Raw genomic sequence first — 19,147 nt, 5'->3', positions numbered from 1 at the left:
GGTAGGGTGCTTCTGAAGGCATGGTAACTGGTAGCGGGATACATCTAGAAGATGCTGGCTGAAGTGCTTCAGATCTGGGAGGGGTGCAGAGGGAGGAGTCGGAGGGTTGGTGCGGGGCGGGGGGATTGCCATGTGAGCAGATGGCTTCAGCTGCAGAAGCCATCTCTGTAGGACTCAATGGTTACCCAGAAATGAAGTCTTGGATGTGTGTGCACCCTGGCTCTGGGGCCTGCAGATGTGATCCGGGTTCCATGCAGGGACACAGGCAGGGAGGACCCAGCATTCAGAGGCAGCAGCAGCAGGCGCTGAGGTATGCTGAGACAAGCCAACAGCAAGGCAGCCTGGGGACCCTGGGCAGGGCCCTGCGGAGGGCGCTAAGCTTATGGCAGGAACATGCCTGCCCCTGTGCCAGGTGTGAGGCTTTGACGGCCATCACCTTTCCCACGGTCTCTTCCAAAACCTCATTTGCCTGGAGAGTGGCCCGCAATCGGGCCCTGAACAAACTGCCCCTTAACAGATACGGATGCCTTCAGCCAAAGCCCTCCATGTCAGAGGGTGTCAGTCGGACCGGTCGCCGGAGGCACTGCCAGGCTAAAGCAAAGCACACCTACCCCAAGCAAAGCACAGCTCCCTGGCCCCTCCACCTTGCCCGGGGCTGGTGGTTCCTGTGGCTGCTTTCAAGATCTCTGGGGAGCACCTTTGGGATTTGGGAGGGTGTGGGGTCTGACAGGAAACAAGATGGCCACTTCCCAGTGGCCATCCCCAAGGAAGGGACAGGAAGGACGGCAGTGGCCTTGGGGTTCCGGGTGGAATGGAGGGTGAGGGCTGGGGCGGCCCCATCACCTCACCCTGAGACTCCTGTCAGCAGCAGATGGACCCAGCTGCTTCGGAGTCAGAGGCCCAGCTGTGCCCTCGGTACTGCGAAGCAAACTTGCACTCACTGAAGTCCCCCTTAGGAGTTTTCTGCATTTTCTTCCCCAGCCCTGGGCATGAGGAGGGAACCACTATTTCCTGAGACCGAGCAGGCCTGTGCCTTGAGAGCTCCCCGGGCATCTCCGGGCAGGCCTGGCCTTTGCATGCTCCTCTTCCGGCAATGGTTGGGTCTCGTTGCCTGGAGAGCAGAGACACCAGGAAGGCTAGAGTGGGAGCTGTGCAGGGGTGAGGGTGGCATTCTTTAATCCAAATGTTTCTTCCCCAGCCTCTCAGCCCTGAGTCACTAAAGCACGGGATGGTGGCGGAGGGGGGGATGTTAACCAACCTTGCTAGAAACTCCTCTGAGTCAGCTCACCCACCAAGACTTTGCTGGTGGTCAGCTGGGCACCCAGGCCATGGGCAAAGCTGTCGTCCATCCTCCCCAAACAGGAGGCGCCCTCGGTGGAGGGGGAGTGTGAAAGCCAGCCCCCTGTTTTTAGAGCACAGCTTCTACGGTATATTGATTTATTAGGAAAGGTTCCGTAACTTCAGCACATCTAGCAGTACTGGAACCAGTGGCAGCTGCATGTGCTTGCCTGTGTGGCGTGGCTAGGGTAGGTGCAAGCTCAAGTCCAAGGCTGTAGGGGAGAGCCCCAGTGCAGTCCCACGAGGCCCAGCGTTCAGAGCAGGGAGAGGGTTGCAGGGCCAGAGGCCTCCTCCCAGGAGGGACTGTGCTGCTGCCAAGGCTGAAAAGGTGCAGAGGAGCAGTCGGGGCCCAGAGCAGGGTGGGCAGGCCTGGCTGGCCACAGCAGGACCCTCCCAGCTCCGGTGCCATGGCTTGAAACTGCAGCACAGCTAGGAGGGCCCTTGAAGATCATATGGTCCCACCTCTCTCCCCAAACCTACAGACCAGGAAATGGAGACCCAGATGGGACAAGGACCTGGGCTCCAGAGGCAAAGCCCTATACCCTCGTCTCTTCCAGGGGTAATGACTCAGGGGAATTCAGCGCTGCCGCAGACACAGCCAAGCGGCCAGCGGAGCTGCTGGCATCCCAGCCCTGCCTGGCAGCACCTTATCCTGTGCTCCCTGGGCGGAGTAGACGGCCCTTGATGCTCACAGCCTCCTGCCGGGTCTCAGGCAATCCCCCACTGAAGGCACCAGGCCAGGCTGGCCTGGAAGCCCCAGGAAGGCCAGGTGCACATCCCGGCGGGCTGCCCTTTGCCTCCCCTCCCCACGCAACCTTCCGCACTCACACTTGCTCAGGCTCTAGGCTTCTGAACTCAGCCAGACCAAGTCACATCCTACTCTGCCACTACACTATTGTGCCACCACCAGGGAGCCACGGCCTCAGTTTCCCTGGCTGTAGCATGGGGACAAACTCCTCAGACTTCCAGAACTGCTGTAAGGATAAAATGAGGTCCTCGATGGCAATGCGTGTGACCTTTGGTACAGAGGAGAAAGCTAACGGGACCAAGTGACAACAGCCTCTCCCTACTCACTCCCAGCCCCTCCCCCACCCAAACGTCCTGGCTCCACCTCTTCCAGGCACTGAGGCTCAAATGCTATTACTATTAGCCAGAATCTGACACATGAGAATGAGAGGGGACACTGCAGGGGGACCTGGGGTGGGGGGTGGAATTGGCAGCGCTGTCAGCCGGACTTTATACCCTCTCCACTGTGGGAGCAGGAGGTGGCTCTGGGGGACCAAGCTGTGCCCGGTCCTCAATGGGCCCCTTCGCTGGGGTGCCAGTGCAGATTCTGCGCTGTAACTGTCCCCCTAGCCCAGGCCCAGCTTAGTTCAGGGCCCCCAACCCCACTCCCGCGCCCCAAGCTCGGGAGCCCCCACTCAGTAGCGCCACTGGGGACCGGGGAGCGCAGGGCGCGTCGGACAGGGCTGGCCTAGAGGGCAGTGGCTTGCAGGTGGGAGGAAGGCGGGCGGGGGCGTGGGAGGTGGAGGGAGACGCCGGGCAGGCTGCGGCCCCTCCCCGCTCCCTCCCTGCGCGCCGCCAGCTACAGTGCCCCTCCTGGGCAGGGGGCGGAGAAGACGGCGACGGGAGGGGAGGAGGCGGCGGCAGAGGCGGAGGAGGCAGCGGCGGCGGAGGCGGGATTTGGAGTTTCCCTCCGCAGCGGCGGCGGCTGCCCCTCCGCTCCAGGCGAGGCCGCCACCCGGGGTTCCGGTGGCGTTAGGCGGCAGCAGTGGCGCTTCCCGCCGCCCGAGCTTCGGAAACTTCCCGGCCGCGACGCAGGGAACCGGCGCGGAGAACCGAGCAGAGCGGAGGTGAGTGAAGCACGCGGCGCCCAGGGGACCCCCACCCCACCCCCACCCCACCCGGCCTGGCTGCCCCCGCCCCGACGTGCACTGCTCCGTCCTGCAGCCCCAAAGTCCTGAAAACGCACACCCCACGAAGCCGGCGCACGCGCCCCCACGAGACCCATTCGGTGCTGCCGCCGCACACCCCCGCACCCCGCCCGTGCACCTCCCGTGTCCCCTGTCACTTACACCGGCTGCACACTCGCGCGCATACAAACCTCGCACCACAGACCCGGGTTCCGGTAGTGCACACACTAGCAGCCCCTGCCCCACCACTCACCACTGTCCCCAACTCATGCCAACCCACCGAGACCCTGCCACGCCCCAGTACACACCCAGGCGCACACGCACGCTTCCAACACATCTCTGCGATACCTGCAGTAACACAGCTCCCCCTACCATGCCCCCACCACCTCGAACTGCCCATCTGCCCATTACAGACACCCCACCCACGTTCCCAGCCCACAGACACTGCAGTCCACCCACCCCGGAGCAAGGTCCCATCAGAAACCCACATCCCAGCGGCTGACACTCCCCACGTCCCAAGCACACACCTCCAGCATCTCCAACGCGCACTCTCATCCACCCCAGCAAGCGCGCACACCTGCTGGATTCACGCTCTCCAGCACCCTGCCCCGCCCCCATCACAAATAGCCTTCGACACCCCCCAGCACATCTCTGAGTCCCTCCCTTCCTCCCCCCCCAACACCTGGCACGCGGGCTCTAGAGGCTGCAGCATTTGGTGGCATCCCTGCCAGGCACCTCTGGCTCTCCTTCGGCAGCGGCTCAGCAGCCTTGGGCCCCCCAGGTGCCTCCCTAAACAGACCTTGAGACTCCCCAGCGACTGGTTTGGCCTCTTCCCTAAGAGATAAAGAAGGCACTTTGGGGTCCAAGGTAGGGTACTTAGATGTGGAAGCAAGGGGCCCCGGGAAGGGGCGGGGAGGAGGCGGAGAGAGCCCGGCGCTGAAATGGAGGCGGCCCAGGTGGGACCAAAAGGACGCCAGCTGCCCGGCAAGCACGTAGTAGGTGGGTTCCATGGGGGCTGGCGTCCGCGCGCGCTGTCTGGGTGCCTGCCTGCGTGTGTGTTACGGGGAGGGCTGTGTGTGCACGTGTGCTTGTGCGTGTCGGAGTGGGGGAGGAGTGCGTGATCGGCAGAAGGAAAAGCAGGAGCAGCTCCCTCAGGCAACAATTGGTTTCATTCATTCATGCCTTCTTTGTTAACGAGCATTTCTTCCGCGAGCGCCGGGCGCGTGCCAGGCCCTGCACTGGGGGCTGGGGCCAGCTTGGGGCCGGGCACACACCCGTTCCTGCCTTGGAGGAACTCCCAGTCCCGCGAGGAGACCGACCAGGAAAAGCAGAAAGCCATCCCCAGCAGAAAGTGGATTTGATGGAAAAGACACTGGATTTGGCAGGCACGCTGTCGCTGGGACTTGTGCTCTTGGCCATGTGACCCGGCCGCGACAGCCGAAATCCTGTCACTCGGCCCGGCGGGAACGATGCATTTCGTGGGGGAAGGCGGCGCGGCGGCGCTCTCGGGAGGCTCCCGGGACCAGAGGGCGCACGCGGCGCGCGCGAGGCCTGCAGGCGGCGGCGTCCCCTCGGCCTCCAGGGGGCGCTGGCCCGGCCCGGCGGAGGCCCAGGGCGCCCGGCGGGGGCGGGGGCGGCAGGCGCAGCGCCCACCCTGCGGCTAGCAGCGAGCGCGCGGCCTGGCTCCGCCCGCGGGAGGGGGCCAGGCGAGGCCTGGGCGCGCGGCGGGGCCTCCCCTAGCACAGCGCACCCGCGAGCGGCTGTGGGCGGGTCGGCGCCCAGAGCCGGCGCTGCAGGGGGCCTGAGTCGGGGCGGCCCGGCTAGGGTCGCCGGTGAGAGGGGCGTTAGGGGGTTGGCTGCGCTCAGCCCTGCAGTGCGGAGGTGGCAACAGGTTCCCATTTGTCCTGTTGCTGGCGCTGAGGGCGCTGTGGGCCCCAAGCACTGAGCTCTGACTTTGGAAACTGAGCCCCTCGTGGCCTCCTCCCAAATGCTTTCTCCCGGTGGGAGGGCTTGCCAGCAGGGCTCCGCAGTTGAGTGCAGGGGAGTCCCTCGCCAGGCGTCAGGAGACGTGGACCCTTGGATCCTAGGCTTCCCCTTCCTTCACCATTGCGGAGGTTGCCTCTCCCCGTCCTCATCCCAGCCCAGCTCTCACCTCCAGGGATCCCTCTCCAGAGAGCGCGTCTGAGCACCTCAGGAGCTCCTTCTCCAGCCAAACTGAGTCCCCACTGCAGGGCAGGCGGGGGAAGTGGCTGTCCAGCTCCCTGCTGGTCACAGCCCTGTGCCACCCCCACTATCCACAACCAGACTGGCACATGGCAGAACCTCCGTGGTGCCTTCAACCCCTGCCCACTCTTAGCTCCCACCCACAGCTGCAGTGGGCCTGGAGGCAGCCCCCAGGCTGGGTGCCGGTGTCCACCTCCGCCACTGTGGAGCTAGGCTGTGAGACAGGAGAAGGTAGAAGACAGAAGACAAAGTCCCTGCCCCAGGAACACACTGAGAAAGGGGGAAAGTGACCACACTAGGGAGCACAGAGGAGGGAGACTACTGGCTCTGAGTTGGGAAGGCTGCCTGGAGGAGAGGGCCTGAAGAATGAGCAGAATCTCAGAATCTGGGCAGAGGGCATAGGAGGGAGGCCTGGGCTGGGGCCCATGCCCACTGGGCAAGAGAAGGAAGGACACAGTCCAGTTGTCCAAGGCCCTTAGATGCAGGAATTAGGACTCATGTTAGAGACAGGGACATGGGGGTGTGGCCAGACAGCAGCCCAGTGCCAGGGTCCTGGGAGTCCCCAGTTAGCAGCCCACTGCCCGAAAGGGAGGAAGAGGGGCAAACTGGAAGCCCCTTAGAGGTGACCCACCTAGCTTTCCATCACCTGCCCTCTTACCTAACCATGACCTCAGACATTTTCTCCTCTAACTCCATGGCTCCTGAGAGGAGTCTTTGGACTCATAGTTTGCTTTGCATTTTCCACTCGTTAGAAAAATGTTTTGTGGTGCCCATCTTTCTGTGCATAACTTTGCTTTCTTTTACTTTAGTTCCTTAGATTCCCAAAAGTGGTCAGAGGGTTGGGATTCTTTCCTAGCTCTTGATATTGCCAGATTAATTTCCAAAAGGGCCGCACCAATATATAACCCTGCAACAGTTGAACAGCACGCTGATTTCGCAGCAATCTTGCCAGCACTGCATGTTCTCAAAAATGAGAACATTTCTAACGCGCTAGGTGGGAAGTGTTACCTCCTTGGTCGTTGTTACTTGTTTATTGGAGTTGCTTTCCTTCTACGCCTGAAGTTGAACCTTCCCCCAAATATTTGTTAGGCCACCACATTCCCTCCTTCCTGCAGTATGCAGTGTTTTCAGGTCCTTTGCCCATTTATCTACAGGGGTCTTAACCTTTTGGTTGGGTATGAGCTTTATCTTATCTATTGTACATTTTCCTTCAACACTGTTATTTGCTTTTGTTGGGCTTTAAGCAGAGAAGGGACTTTTAGCCAGATCAGCATTGTGGACACCTCCCCCTGACCCTGGTCTCCTGCCTCAGTGCTCACCACACCTGAGACCTTGTCCAGTGCTCTTGCTGCCTGTGGATCTGTCCCTCCTGTTGTGCCCATGGAGGAAAGGATGGAGGCCGTCAGCCTTGGTTGAGTGGATGGCATTCTGACATTGGGCAGGGCTGGGCAGGGCAGGGTGGAGGGCAGGTCGTTGCAGGCCCAGAGGCAGGGAGACTGTTGTGCAAGACATGACAGTGACCTGGCCTAAAGCTGATGAATTTGAGCCCTTGGCTAGGGCAGGGGACAGGAGAGAGAGGCATGGATGTGAGAGATATTTAGGTAGAAACTACTTCTCTCCACTTTGATCAGCCGAAGGGGGGTTAAGGGAAGGAGGCAGAGTGGGGAGACAGGGGTGACTCTTAGGATCAGTAATGTGATAAGACCAGAATGCCCCAGTTTAGGGCTGGGAACTCAGGGCTCCTGGGTGCTTTTGGCCTGTCCTGTGCGAGTGAAGCAGGCTGGGGTTGGGAGGTATTCAGGAGCTGCCTCTGCCTGCCTTGCCCTGCAGCAGAGCTCTGGGACAAAGCTGCACTAAGTTTCTGGTCCTGCTTCCTCCTCCCCTCCGTGATTTCGGTGGCATCCCATGTTTGCCCAAGCTGGTAGCTATGAGCCCATTACAGAGATGCGGCCACTGAGATCCAGGAAGGGGAGAAGATGGTCCAGTATCACCTAGTGAGTTGGGTTGGAGGCAGCTTCCGCGGCAGAGGGGCTGGGCTCTGGTCCCCACCCCTCCCCCTGCCTCCCGAGGCCAGGCTGGCGCCGGCCAGGGGAGCCGCAGCTGGTCCCCTGCTGGGCCCCTGACCTGCCCTTGGCCTCTGCCCCGACCCCGTCCCGCCTCGGTGGAAGCCCCAGCTCAGCCGACTCGCAGGTCCCACCCGACTGCTTCGGCTAGCACCCGTTGGCTCACCGGCCCCCCGGGCCCGCCCCCGGAGCCCCGCCCCGGCCCGCCCCTCGGAGTTGTAACTCCACGTCCGAAGGCAGTTTCCAAGGTGGAAGCTGGGTCCGGCTGCCAGGAAGCGGCCAGTGCGCGGGCTGCGCGGGGCTCGGCTTCCACGTGCAAGCCTGTACCGCCACCCCGCCTTCTCCTGGCGGCCAGGCCTGGGGACTCCCTGCCCCGAGACGGCGCCCCGCGTTCCGCAGTGGCAGTGACCGTGGCCAGAACGTCCACGCGCGGTCGTCCACCTCCGGATTTCGCTCCAGGTCTCTCTCCTTTTGTTCCCTCCTAGGGGTGGGGGAAGATGGGGGACCGGGGACCAGGTCACCTCTGAGAGGACTCGCTGAGGCCCAGCACCTCGGCGCCTCCTCTGTTCCCCTGTCCCACCTGGCCGTGGGGGAGATCTAGGCCTCGAACTGGCACCCCTCACACGCACACCCCCAGCCAGAGTCGGAAGCTCGAACTTGGGGAGCATTCGCGAGAAGGCCGAGAGAGGAGCAGAAAGGCGGTATGGAGGGAGGCGGCTGCGGCCTCAGGGATGAGCCTCGAAGGGGCAGTTAGTCGCTCAGCCCTCTTCTCGAGGACCCTTCCCCGGGCCAAGCTGCTGCCTGGGGGTTTTCTTGGGGCGCCTTGTTGGGAGTCCTCACGGTGGGGGACCCTGGGCTCCCGCCTTCAGGACGCAGGGCGAGCTTCAAGTCTCAGCCCCCTCGGCCCTCCGGGAGCTCACACTGCGCCTTCTCTCTCTCCGCAGCGACCGTGGCCCGGCGTGTAGGGAGCCGATCGCCCATGGAGGGTCTGGGCCGCTCGTGCCTGTGGCTGCGCCGGGAGCTGTCGCCCCCGCGACCGCGGCTCCTGCTCCTGGACTGCCGTAGCCGCGAGCTGTACGAGTCGGCGCGCATCGGTGGGGCGCTGAGCGTGGCCCTGCCGGCGCTGCTGCTGCGCCGCCTGCGAAGGGGCAGCCTGTCGGTGCGCGCGCTCCTGCCCGGGCCGCCGCTGCAGCCGCCCCCACCTGCCCCGGTGCTCCTGTACGACCAGGGTGGGGGCCGGCGCCGGCGCGGGGAGGCAGAGGCCGAGGCCGAGGAGTGGGAGGCCGAGTCGGTGCTGGGCACCCTGCTGCAGAAGCTGCGAGAGGAAGGCTACCTGGCCTACTACCTTCAGGGTAGGTGCCGTGGGGCCCTCCTTCCAGGGCGTTTGGGATTCATTTGACCTTAGGCCAGTCCCACTTCTTTTTTTCCAAAGCGAGTTGAGGCCCCCCTCCTCTGATGACCTGCCAGGCTGCTTTGAGAGGAGGGAAGCCTGAGTGTGACCGTGGGCAAGTTCTTTACCCTTGGCAGCCCAGTCTCTGAGCCTGGAAAATGGGGAGAATTGGCCTGACCTGAGCTAGTTCTCAGGATGCTCAAGAGCGAAGTAGAAGGTGTGGGCTCCCCAGGGTCTCGGCAAGGGTATCGCCACCTCTCCCACCTGCTCAGCAAATGAGCAAGGGAGGCAGGGGTCAGACAGCATTGGTGCAATCACGGCTCACTGAAGCCTCCTGGGCTCAAGCGATCCTCCCACCTTAGCCTCCTGAACAGCATATAAAGTGTCAGGTTTCCAGCCAGGGGAAATAGTATGTCAATAGAGATGCTGGCTTCTTGAGACTTTAGAACCATTCTGGTGGAATGTCACATTCTCCCCCAAGTTCCCCACATCTTGGGGTCCCACTTCATCCCTGAGGGTCAGGATATGCCCAGGCAGAGAACTTCCTTTTCTTTAACTGATGGCCACAGTCCTCCCTAAGGCTGGCAGTATATCTCAGCTCTGTTGAGCCCTCACACCTGCCTCAGCTTGACCCTAGGGGTGTAAGATCCTCTCCGGTGGTTCAGCGTGAGCCCAGCTTCTTGCAGCCCCAGCAGCTGCAGTGGGCACTTGCTGTCCAGAGCAGTGGCCGAGAGTGCTGAGTGAGGGTGGCTAGGGCTCCACGTGGCACCAGGACACACCAAGCTGCTGGGTTTTGTGTTCCTTTTAGGAACATTTGCAAACCCTCCAAGTTGTCTAGGGTCAGCTCCCCAGCCCCAGACAGAGGTACTTGGCTGCCCAGGAGGCCAGGTCAGCAGGCCCCATGCCCTCTCCCCCACAGGTGGCTTCAGCAGATTCCAGGCCGAGTGCCCTCACCTGTGTGAGACCAGCCTTAGTGGCCGTGCCGGCTCCAGCATGGCCCCAGTGCCCAGTCCGGTGCCTGTAGTGGGGTTGGGCAGTCTGTGCCTGGGCTCCGACTGCTCTGATGCGGAATCCGAGGCTGACCGAGACTCCATGAGCTGTGGCCTGGATTCGGAGGGTGCCACACCCCCGCCAGTGGGGCTGCGGGCATCCTTCCCTGTCCAGATCCTGCCCAACCTCTATCTGGGCAGTGCCCGGGATTCCGCCAACTTGGAGAGCCTGGCCAAACTGGGCATCCGCTACATCCTCAATGTCACCCCCAACCTCCCAAACTTCTTCGAGAAGAATGGCGACTTTCACTACAAGCAGATCCCCATCTCCGACCACTGGAGCCAGAACCTGTCGCAGTTCTTCCCGGAGGCTATTGAGTTCATCGGTGAGTCCACCCCACCCGCCCTCCCCAAGACCTGCTCTGGCCTCCTCCTTGTGAGCACTCCTCCCAAGCCCAGCCTGCCAAAAGCCAGGGTGGCACTTCTAGGGGACAGGCAGAGCTGGGGCGGCCCCCAGAGGCCACCAGCAAAAACTCCAGGCCGTGGCCTTCTGGCTCAGGGGGCAGGGTGGGGTCTTCAAGGGCCCTTCGGAAGGCCTCGGCCTCACACACGCTTGCCCTCGGGGTCTCCCGGGCCCTGTCCTGCCCCATCTAGATGAGGCCTTGTCCCAGAACTGCGGGGTGCTCGTCCACTGCCTGGCGGGGGTCAGCCGTTCTGTCACCGTCACTGTGGCCTACCTCATGCAGAAGCTCCACCTCTCTCTCAACGATGCCTATGACCTGGTCAAGAGAAAGAAGTCTAACATCTCCCCCAACTTCAACTTCATGGGGCAGTTGCTGGACTTTGAGCGCAGCCTGCGGCTGGAGGAGCGCCGCTCACAGGAGCAGGGCAGTGGGGGGCAGGCATCCATGGCCTCTGACCCGCCCTCCTTCTTCACCACCCCCACCAGTGATGGCGCCTTCGAGCTGGCCCCCACCTAGGGCCCCGTGGCCGGCGGGCCGGCCCCTGCCCCACCCCCACCCACGGGTGTCCCTGCCCACTCGTGCGGCAAGGGAGGGGAGGGCAGGAGGGCTCGGCCTGAGCAGGGTGCTGGGGGGAGAGCGCAATACCTCACGCGGGCTGGCGTCCTAATCAACGTGCCTACGGCAGGGCTGCTCTGAGCCTGCCTCTTCTGCGACTGTTACTTCTTGCTTTGCGGGATGGGGGTGGGGGTCCCTCTCCAGGTGGTTGTCCAGGCCCCGGCCCCGGCCCTGGGTGCTCGGCCAGCTCGGCTGGGCCCTGCACCTCCCTGCGCTTCCTCCTTCAGGAAGGGTGTGTGCCACCTTGTTGCCACAGGGACTGGCTCCCAGTCCCTCCCCTGTCCCCAAATGGTTGCTTGGGGGAGAGGAGTTTGCCATCACTGGTGTTGTCACCTCCCTGTTTCTCCACCAAGGGCTTGGGCCTCTCGGGGCTGGGGCCTCCCAGGGAATGGGGACCCAGAGGTGCAGTGGCCGCCTACATCCATGGCCTAGGAGCAACTGGGCAGGTTCCCGGCCACACATCTGGTGGGCTTTTTTTTTTCCCTCTTCCCCCAGATGTCTTGACGGCATCACTGGGGCTCTTTGTGAGTGAGGGTGGTCAAACTGCTGCCGGAGGAGATGGGGTCTCAGAGCGAGAGCGGGGGAGGGGGAGGGGAAGAAGAAGGCCTCACTTTTGCTGCTGCGGGGCCCACACAGCCGCTGCTACTTTGGGGGCTGGGGAAGGGGCCAAGCTGCAGACACACACAGTCATTCATTTCTGTCCACACCCCTGTGGGTGGCGGGTGTGCGTGTGTGTGCGCGCGTGTCGGCACTCACACACACATGCTAACCCACTGATTCACCCAGCCCAGGGCTGGCAGTCTTTGCGGCATGGGGCCATCTTACTCTGGAGCCTGGAGAGGAGCTATGCTTGTTTTTGTAATCCATATCACAGTTGCTTTCTTTAATTATTCCTTCTGAATAAACAGTTTATTTAAGATACTGAGTAGAGAGGCAAGCTACCTCCTGAGCACCTTGGAGGGTTTGGGGGAAGGTGGGGAAGGAGGCCCTCTTGGTCTCTCTGGACTGCCCATGGTGGAAAGGGGGGTATGTCGGGCTGGCCAGGGACTCAGGCACCACCCCACTCCCCGCCCCATGTTATCATTTCCCATATTGTGCTTACACTGCCCGCTGGCCCAAGCTCTGAGTTGCACATTCATTCACCTCCATTTGAACCCCTAGTCTGTGCCACACACTGTCGGGGGACTGGGTTGCAGCAGTGAGCTCTGCCTGCTCAGAGCAGACTTCCTAGTGGGGGAAGAAATGATAAATGCAACAGTCACAGCACTGCAGTTATGCCATAGATGTCCACTGCCATGGACACAGCAGAAAAGCGAGGACCCAGCACTCACAAGTGATCCCTGAGACACCGGCCAAGTCAGCCCGGAGCCCTGTCTGGAGCCTCCTGAGGGCTGCCACGGCTGGGTGGCATCCTGAGAGTGACAGGGAGGGGTGTGGGCAGACTGGCACATGTGAGTGTTGTGGTTCTCTGGCTGTGGAATTTGGGCTGCAAAGCCCAGGCTGGGGACTAGAAGAACCCCATGGAGAACATGGAGACCAACAGGCTACCTAAAGGGACAGAGGTGAACTGCACCTCTCCTCATCTTGGGACACTGCCAATGCCTTCTCCACACCGTAGCTTCCGGGGTCTATAAAGCTGTGACTCTCCACCATGGAGATGTAGCAGAGGGAAAGGGCAGCTGGAGGGTGGCGGGGAGCAAGCGCAGCCCGAGAAAGCTGCGGAGACTTTGGGAACAATGTGGCCCAGAACCCACAAGATGTTGGGGGCAATCTAAAGGCATTTGTGTGAATGGCTGAGCTAGTAGGAAAGGAAGAGCAAGGTGATGAGGTGAGAAATGATGCGAATCCTCTGGGCCAGTGGAGTAAGCCACCCTGGGGCTAGCCCAGGAGCCAGGACCCTCCATGGGAACGCAACCCCACCAACAACTTGATTTCAGTCCACTGAAATCTATTTTGGATGGCTGATCTTCTGAAATGGAAGATATGAAATCTGTGTTACTGTAAGCCACCAACTCTGTGGTAATTTATTACAGCAGCCACAGAAAACTACTAGAACAGGTGACCTAGGAAGATACATCCCAAAGAAAGAAGAGGGTGTGTGCTGATCTTGACCTTGGATCTGGGGGGAAGTGGGATAAAAGGAAAATGTTCCCCCTCCCCTGAGAGCTTATAGCCACAAGCTGAACTGTTCTTTTAGAGTGGTCTCAGCATAGAGTAGTGAACACTCCAGAATCTCTCTCGGAGGCACTTAGAAACAGTGATTCAGCCAGGCACCGTGGCTCACACCCGTAATCCCAGTACTTTGGGAGGCCAAAGCAGGAGGATCACCTGAGGTCGGGAGTTCAATACCAGCCCGGCCAACGTGGGGAAACCCTGTCTCTACTGAAAATGCAAAAAAAAAAAAAAAAACACAAAACTGAGCTGGGCATGGTGGCACGTGCCTGTCCAAGCTACTTGGGAAGTTGAGGCACGAGAATCACTTGAACCCGGGAGGCGGAGGTTACAGTGAGCTGGGACTGCGCCACTGCACTCCAGCCTGGGTAACAGTGAGAGAATGATGAGAGAGTGAGAGTGAGGCCCTGTCTCAAAACAAAGAAACAAAACAAAACAAAAACAGTGAACTGGCTGCTGGAGAAGGCTCCTGGATTTGTCTCGAAGCTGTATTTGACTATCTTACATACAGTTTTACTTAGATTGTGACAGCCCAATAAAAAATAGCAGTTTAAAACATTAATAAAATACATTTTTAAAGTTTTTTATTTTAGAAACAAGGTCTCAATATAGAACTTAAATAGGCCAGGTGCAATGCCTCAGCCTCCCAAAGTGCTGAGATTACAGGCATGAGCCACCACACCTGGCCTATCTAAGTTTTAAATGAAATGGTTCAGAGGTCACATTGCTCCAGAGTGACCAGCAGAAGCAAGCACAAATCCTCTGTGGAGGGAGGGATGTCCTTTAAACACAGGCCTCAAAGCACTCCTATAGAAAATTCCAAAATACGTAATTGTTTTAAATCCTAAAATGTACAAGGAAATAAGCCACCATGAGTTATAGAAACATTTAACATGTGAATTCAAGTATCAGTCCTGCAAAGATAGCAGCTTTTGAAATTATATGACAAAGGCTATAAGTATAATTAATATGCTTAAAGAAATAAAAGGAAGTATTGAAACTGTAACAAAAAAGCAAGAGAATATAAAATGACTAGATACACTTGAAAGAAAACCAAAAAGAGCTCCTAGAAATGAAAAATATGACAATCGAAATTGGACATTTAAAGTTTAAACAGCATATTAAACATAGCTGAAGAAAGAAATAGTGAACTGGAAGATGGATTTAAGGAAATTACCCAGAATGCAGCACAGAGAGACAATAAGATAGACAGGTCACACATATATTTAGTTGGATTTCTAGAAGACAAAAAGGAGAATAGGGAATATAAAATATTTTAATAAACAATGCCTGAGAATTTTCCAAAACTGATGAAAGACACTGTGGAAGAGACTACTAAGTGTCCCCCAGTATCCATTCTCTGCTTCCCCTTTTTAGAAGTAAAATGTCCAAAGGTTAATAGTGTATATGGCTTCACAGCTAGAAACTTTATTTCCCATCCTCCCTTGCAGCTAATTGTGGCCATGTTTTTGCATATTGTCTCCTATTTCCATTACAGCCCTTAGCATTTTAATCATAGTTATTTTAAACTTCTGGTCTGATCGTTCCAACACCCCTGTCATAGCTGAGCCTGCTTCTGGTACTGGCTCTATCTTTTTGAACTGTGTTTTTTGGCCTTTAGCATGCTTTGTCTCTTTTTTTTCTTTTTTTTTTTTTTGGTCAAAACCTGGACATGTACTGGGTAAAAGGACCTGCTACGAATAGGCCGTAGCGATATAACAGAATGTGGAGGGAGGAAAAGCATTCAGTCCTGTGATTAGGTTTCTGTCTTTGGGCGTGCCTGTGCCTCTGGACTGTGAATTTCACCAGTGCTTCTCAGATTGTGCCCTGCTTAGATGGGCCAGAATGGCTACAAAAGACTGAGTTGGGTATTTTGCTTCCCTCAGTTCAGTTAGGCTCAGGCAAAACCCTAATAGGTTGGGCCTGGTAAGGGTTACTCTTGAGGGCAGGACTAGTTAAGAACAGAATGCCCTGGGCCTCTTTCAAAATGACCACTTTCCCCTCCCCTTGCCAGAAGTACGATGAGATTTTTCTCCTGAACCAGGAGGCGAGGCCGCAGTGAGCCATGAGTGTGCAGCAGTATGATCGGTGGAAACGACTTCTTGGAGGCAGGCTGGCAGGGAAGATTTTTTCCATTTAAAAATATATATTCTACTTAAAAATGTTAAGTCTGGTTTCCTAGGGGCTACCCTGTATCTGCCTAGCTTGGTGGTCAGCCAATGATTGGACAGAAGCTGTGCTCAAACATCTCAAGCCAGTAAGGCTTGTGTCCTCTGTAGATGGGTCTGGGTGTGGGTAGGGGAGCTTATTCAATGTTCAGGCTACTTTCAGGTCTTCTGGGCTTTCCTTTCCACCGGGCCCTCTCACATCTTTTATATACACGTGCATAGTCCCAGGGCAGTCCAGGAGAGCATGAGTAGCATGGGACCTCTCCAGTCTCTGGTCAGCTAGAAATATACTGCCACAAGCACATCCATAGCCTCAGTTGAGTAGAGCTGATCTGTTTGCCCTTCCCGGCCCGCCCACCTCCAAGAAGTCACTTCCACCGATGACACCACTGGGCACAGGTGTTGCCCACCAATCCAAATGAGCGAGCGCCCTTCAAGCCTACGGGGAGAAGCTGCTGGGCTTCATGACCTTCCCTGCCTTGGCGCAGCCTCCATGCCCAGCAAGCCAGGAGGGATGGGAGCAGCCCTGGGCCAGAATGCCATAGACTCCCGCTGTTCTTACTCAAAATCCAGCCGCTTGGATTATGAGACATCTTCGTTGGCTTCCAGATCAAAAAGCTTGTTTTTGTCAATTTGGTCCAGCTTTATGGTTACTTTCTTGGGGAGGTTGTTTGCTGATATCCACATTTGGCCACAGCTGGAGGTCCTGCGCTTTCTTTTTCTTTTCTTCTCTTTTTTTTTTTTTTTTTTTTTTTTTCCAGACAGGGTCTCACTCAGTCACCCAGGCTGGAATACAGTGGCAAAATCACAGCTCACAACAGCCTCAACCTCCTGGTTCAAGTGATCCTCCTGCCTCAGTCTCCCAAGTAGTTGGGACCACAGGTTCGCACCACCACGCCCAACTAATTTTTTTTATTTTTTTGTGGAGATGGGGGTCTCACTATGTTGCCTAAACTGGTCTCAAACTCCTGGGCTCAAGTGATCTTCCCCCCTTGGCCTCCCCAAGTGCTGGGATTTCAGGCCTGAGCCACCACTGTGCCCAGCCAGTCCTACCCTTTCAGCCTTTTTCAGCCCTATTCTTTTAGATGTATCTCTTACAAACAGCTTATAGTTGGATTTTTTTTTTAATCCTAACTGGATAATTTAATCTATTTATTTTGCTTAATGCTTTTTGGATCTATTTTTAACATATTATGTTATACTTTCTACTTATTCCAATGTTTCCGTTTCTTTTTTTTTTGAGACAGAGTCTCGCTCTGTCGCCCAGGCTGGAGTGGAGTAGCATGATCTCAGCTCACTGCAAGCTCTGCCTCCCGGGTTCATGCCATTCTCCTGCCTCTGCCTCCCGAGTAGCTGGGACTACAGGCGCCCGCCACCACGCCCGGCTAATTTTTTTGCATTTTTAGTAGAGACAGGGTTTCACCATATTAGTCAGGATAGTCTCGATCTCCTGACTTCATGATCAGCCCGCCTCGGCCTCCCAAAGTGCTGGGATTACAGGCACGAGCCACCAGGCCTGGCCTATTTCCATTTCTTTATTTCCCTTACTTGACCTTTATTTGATTAACTGATATTTTCCTTCATTATCTGCTATTTTCTTCTACTAGTTTGGAAGTAGTACATCCTATTTATAGTCTAGTTCCTCTAAAAAAGTTAACATGCATATTTGTCTTAACAAAACGTAAAGTCACTCAATATCAATACAGCCATGAGGAAATCAGAGGGTCCAGAATTACTGTCTCACCATAAACAGCTAGAAACTGGGCAAAATATATGAAAATCCATTGTTTTCAGATGGGGGACAGCAATCAGTGAAGGACTGTGGTCCCTGAGAGAAAGGAGACAGACTAGGAGAGCTCTACGTCCCGGCTTTCTGACTCAGGTAGAAGAGACATAAAAATGTGGCCCATATGGATTGCTTTAGCCCAGGAGTTCAAGACCACTCTGGAAAGTATGGCAAAACCCCATCTCTACAAAAAACACAAAAAATTAGCCAGGTGTGGTGGTGCACACCTATAGTCCCAGCTACTCGGGAGGCTGCATCAGGAGGATTGCTTATTGCTTGAGCTCAGGAGGTGGAGGTTGTAGTGAGCCGTGATCACACTAGTGCACTCCAGCCTGGGTGACAGAGACTCCATCTCAAAAAAAAAAAAAAAAAAAAAAAATCCCATAATGAGAAGAAAAATCCGCCAATGAAAACAGACCCAGAGGAGTTTCAGTTTCTGGTCCAACATGTAAGGAGCCCAGAAGTCATCAGTGTCTCCTAACAACAAGTACAAGCGGAACAGACTTAAAACCGAACACATATTTTGATATGTGTAATTGGAGGCTCTGAGGAAGAGGAGAAAGAGAAAGGGGCAGAATAAATATTTGAATAAATAATGGCTAAACACCAACGTTTGGTGAAAAGCATTAATCGGATCCAAGAAGTTAGATTAACCCCAAGTAAGATAAACACAAAGAGAGTCACTCATAGACATTTCTTTTTTTTTTTTTTTTTTTTTTTTTTTTTGAGACGGAGTCTCGCTCTGTCGCCCAGGCTGGAGTGCAGTGGCCGGATCTCAGCTCACTGCAAGCTCCGCCTCCCGGGTTTACGCCATTCTCCTGCCTCAGCCTCCCGAGTAGCTGGGACTACAGGCGCCCGCCACCTTGCCCGGCTAGTTTTTTGGTATTTTTTAGTAGAGACGGGGTTTCACCGTATTAGCCAGGATAGTCTCGATCTCCTGACCTCGTGATCCGCCCGTCTCAGCCTCCCAAAGTGCTGGGATTACAGGCTTGAGCCACCGTGCCCGGCTCAGAGAGTCACTCATAGACATTTCATGGTTGAATTATTGAAAGCCAAAGACAGACAATTTTGAAAGTATTATAGCAGAAGAAATAAATGACTCACATAAAAGGGAACCGCAATAAAATTAACATCTGACTTATCATCAGAAACAATGGAGGCCAGAAGGGAGTGGAATGACAAACTGAAAGCATCGAAAAAAAAAAATACTATCAACTAACAAAAAAAAATTTGTTTTGAGACAGTCTCAGTCTGTCACCCAGGCTGGAGTGCAGTGGTGTGATCTCAGCTCATCGCAGCCTCAACCTCCTGGGCTCAAATGATCTGCCTGCCCCAGCCTCCCAAAGTGCTGAGATTACAGGTGTGAACTACTGCACACAGCCCCCAAATTTTATATCTAGCAAAACTATGCTTTAAAAATTGAAGGTTTAGCTGGGTGTGTTGGCTCACGCCTGTAATCTCGACACTTTAGGAGGCCAAGGCAGGCGGATCACCTGAGGTCAAGAGTTTGAGACCAACCTGACCAACATGGTGAAACCCCATCTCTACTAAAAATACAATAATTAGCCAGACGTGGTGGCATGCACCTGTAATCCCAGCTACTCGGGACACTGAGGCACAAGAATCGCTTGAACCTGGGAGGCAGAGGTTGCAGTGAGCTGAGATCACGCCACTGCACTCCAGCCTGGGCAACAGAGAGAGACTCCATCTCAAAAAAAAAAAAAAAAAAATTTGAAGGTTTAAAAAAAGACATTCCCAGAAAAACAAAGGCTGACGTAGTTCATTGCTAGCATGCCTCATTACAAGAAATACTCAAGGAAGTCCTTTAGGCTGAAAGGAAATGACACCAGTTAGTAACTGGAATTCAAAGTAAGAAATGGAAAGCAGAAAAAATGGTTAAAAAGTGAGCTAATATAAAAGCCACTCAACATATTTTTATTCATTTACTTTCTTTTAAAAACGTAAGATTGGCCGGGCGCGGTGGCTCACGCCTGTAATCCCAGCACTTTGGGAGGCCGAGGCGGGC

General features: G+C 56.2%; 1 protein-coding gene across 3 annotated transcripts; it reads left to right on the top strand.

The window, feature by feature from the left end:
* The first annotated feature begins 2,984 nt into the window (after nt 1–2,984).
* DUSP9 (dual specificity phosphatase 9) lies at nt 2,985–11,909 on the top strand. Of its 3 annotated transcripts, none has more exons than XM_007993072.3 (4): nt 2,985–3,191; nt 8,482–8,889; nt 9,847–10,302; nt 10,571–11,909. In XM_007993072.3, exons 2-4 carry the CDS (start codon nt 8,517–8,519, stop codon nt 10,894–10,896), a joined length of 1,155 nt encoding a protein of 384 aa, XP_007991263.1. In that variant the 5' UTR covers nt 2,985–3,191; nt 8,482–8,516; the 3' UTR covers nt 10,897–11,909. The 3 variants fall into 3 exon arrangements, with proteins under 3 accessions (XP_007991263.1, XP_007991261.1, XP_007991264.1); XM_007993070.3 differs by lacking the exon at nt 2,985–3,191 and adding an exon at nt 3,415–4,250; XM_007993073.3 differs by lacking the exon at nt 2,985–3,191 and adding an exon at nt 7,780–7,996.
* Nucleotides 11,910–19,147: the final 7,238 nt, after the last annotated feature.

This window comes from Chlorocebus sabaeus, chromosome X (genome assembly GCF_047675955.1).
Source record: "Chlorocebus sabaeus isolate Y175 chromosome X, mChlSab1.0.hap1, whole genome shotgun sequence".
NCBI classification, from domain to species: Eukaryota; Metazoa; Chordata; class Mammalia; order Primates; family Cercopithecidae; genus Chlorocebus; species Chlorocebus sabaeus.
The sequence above is the reverse complement of the archived record's forward strand: the minus strand, read 5'-3'. Positions and strand labels throughout refer to the sequence as shown.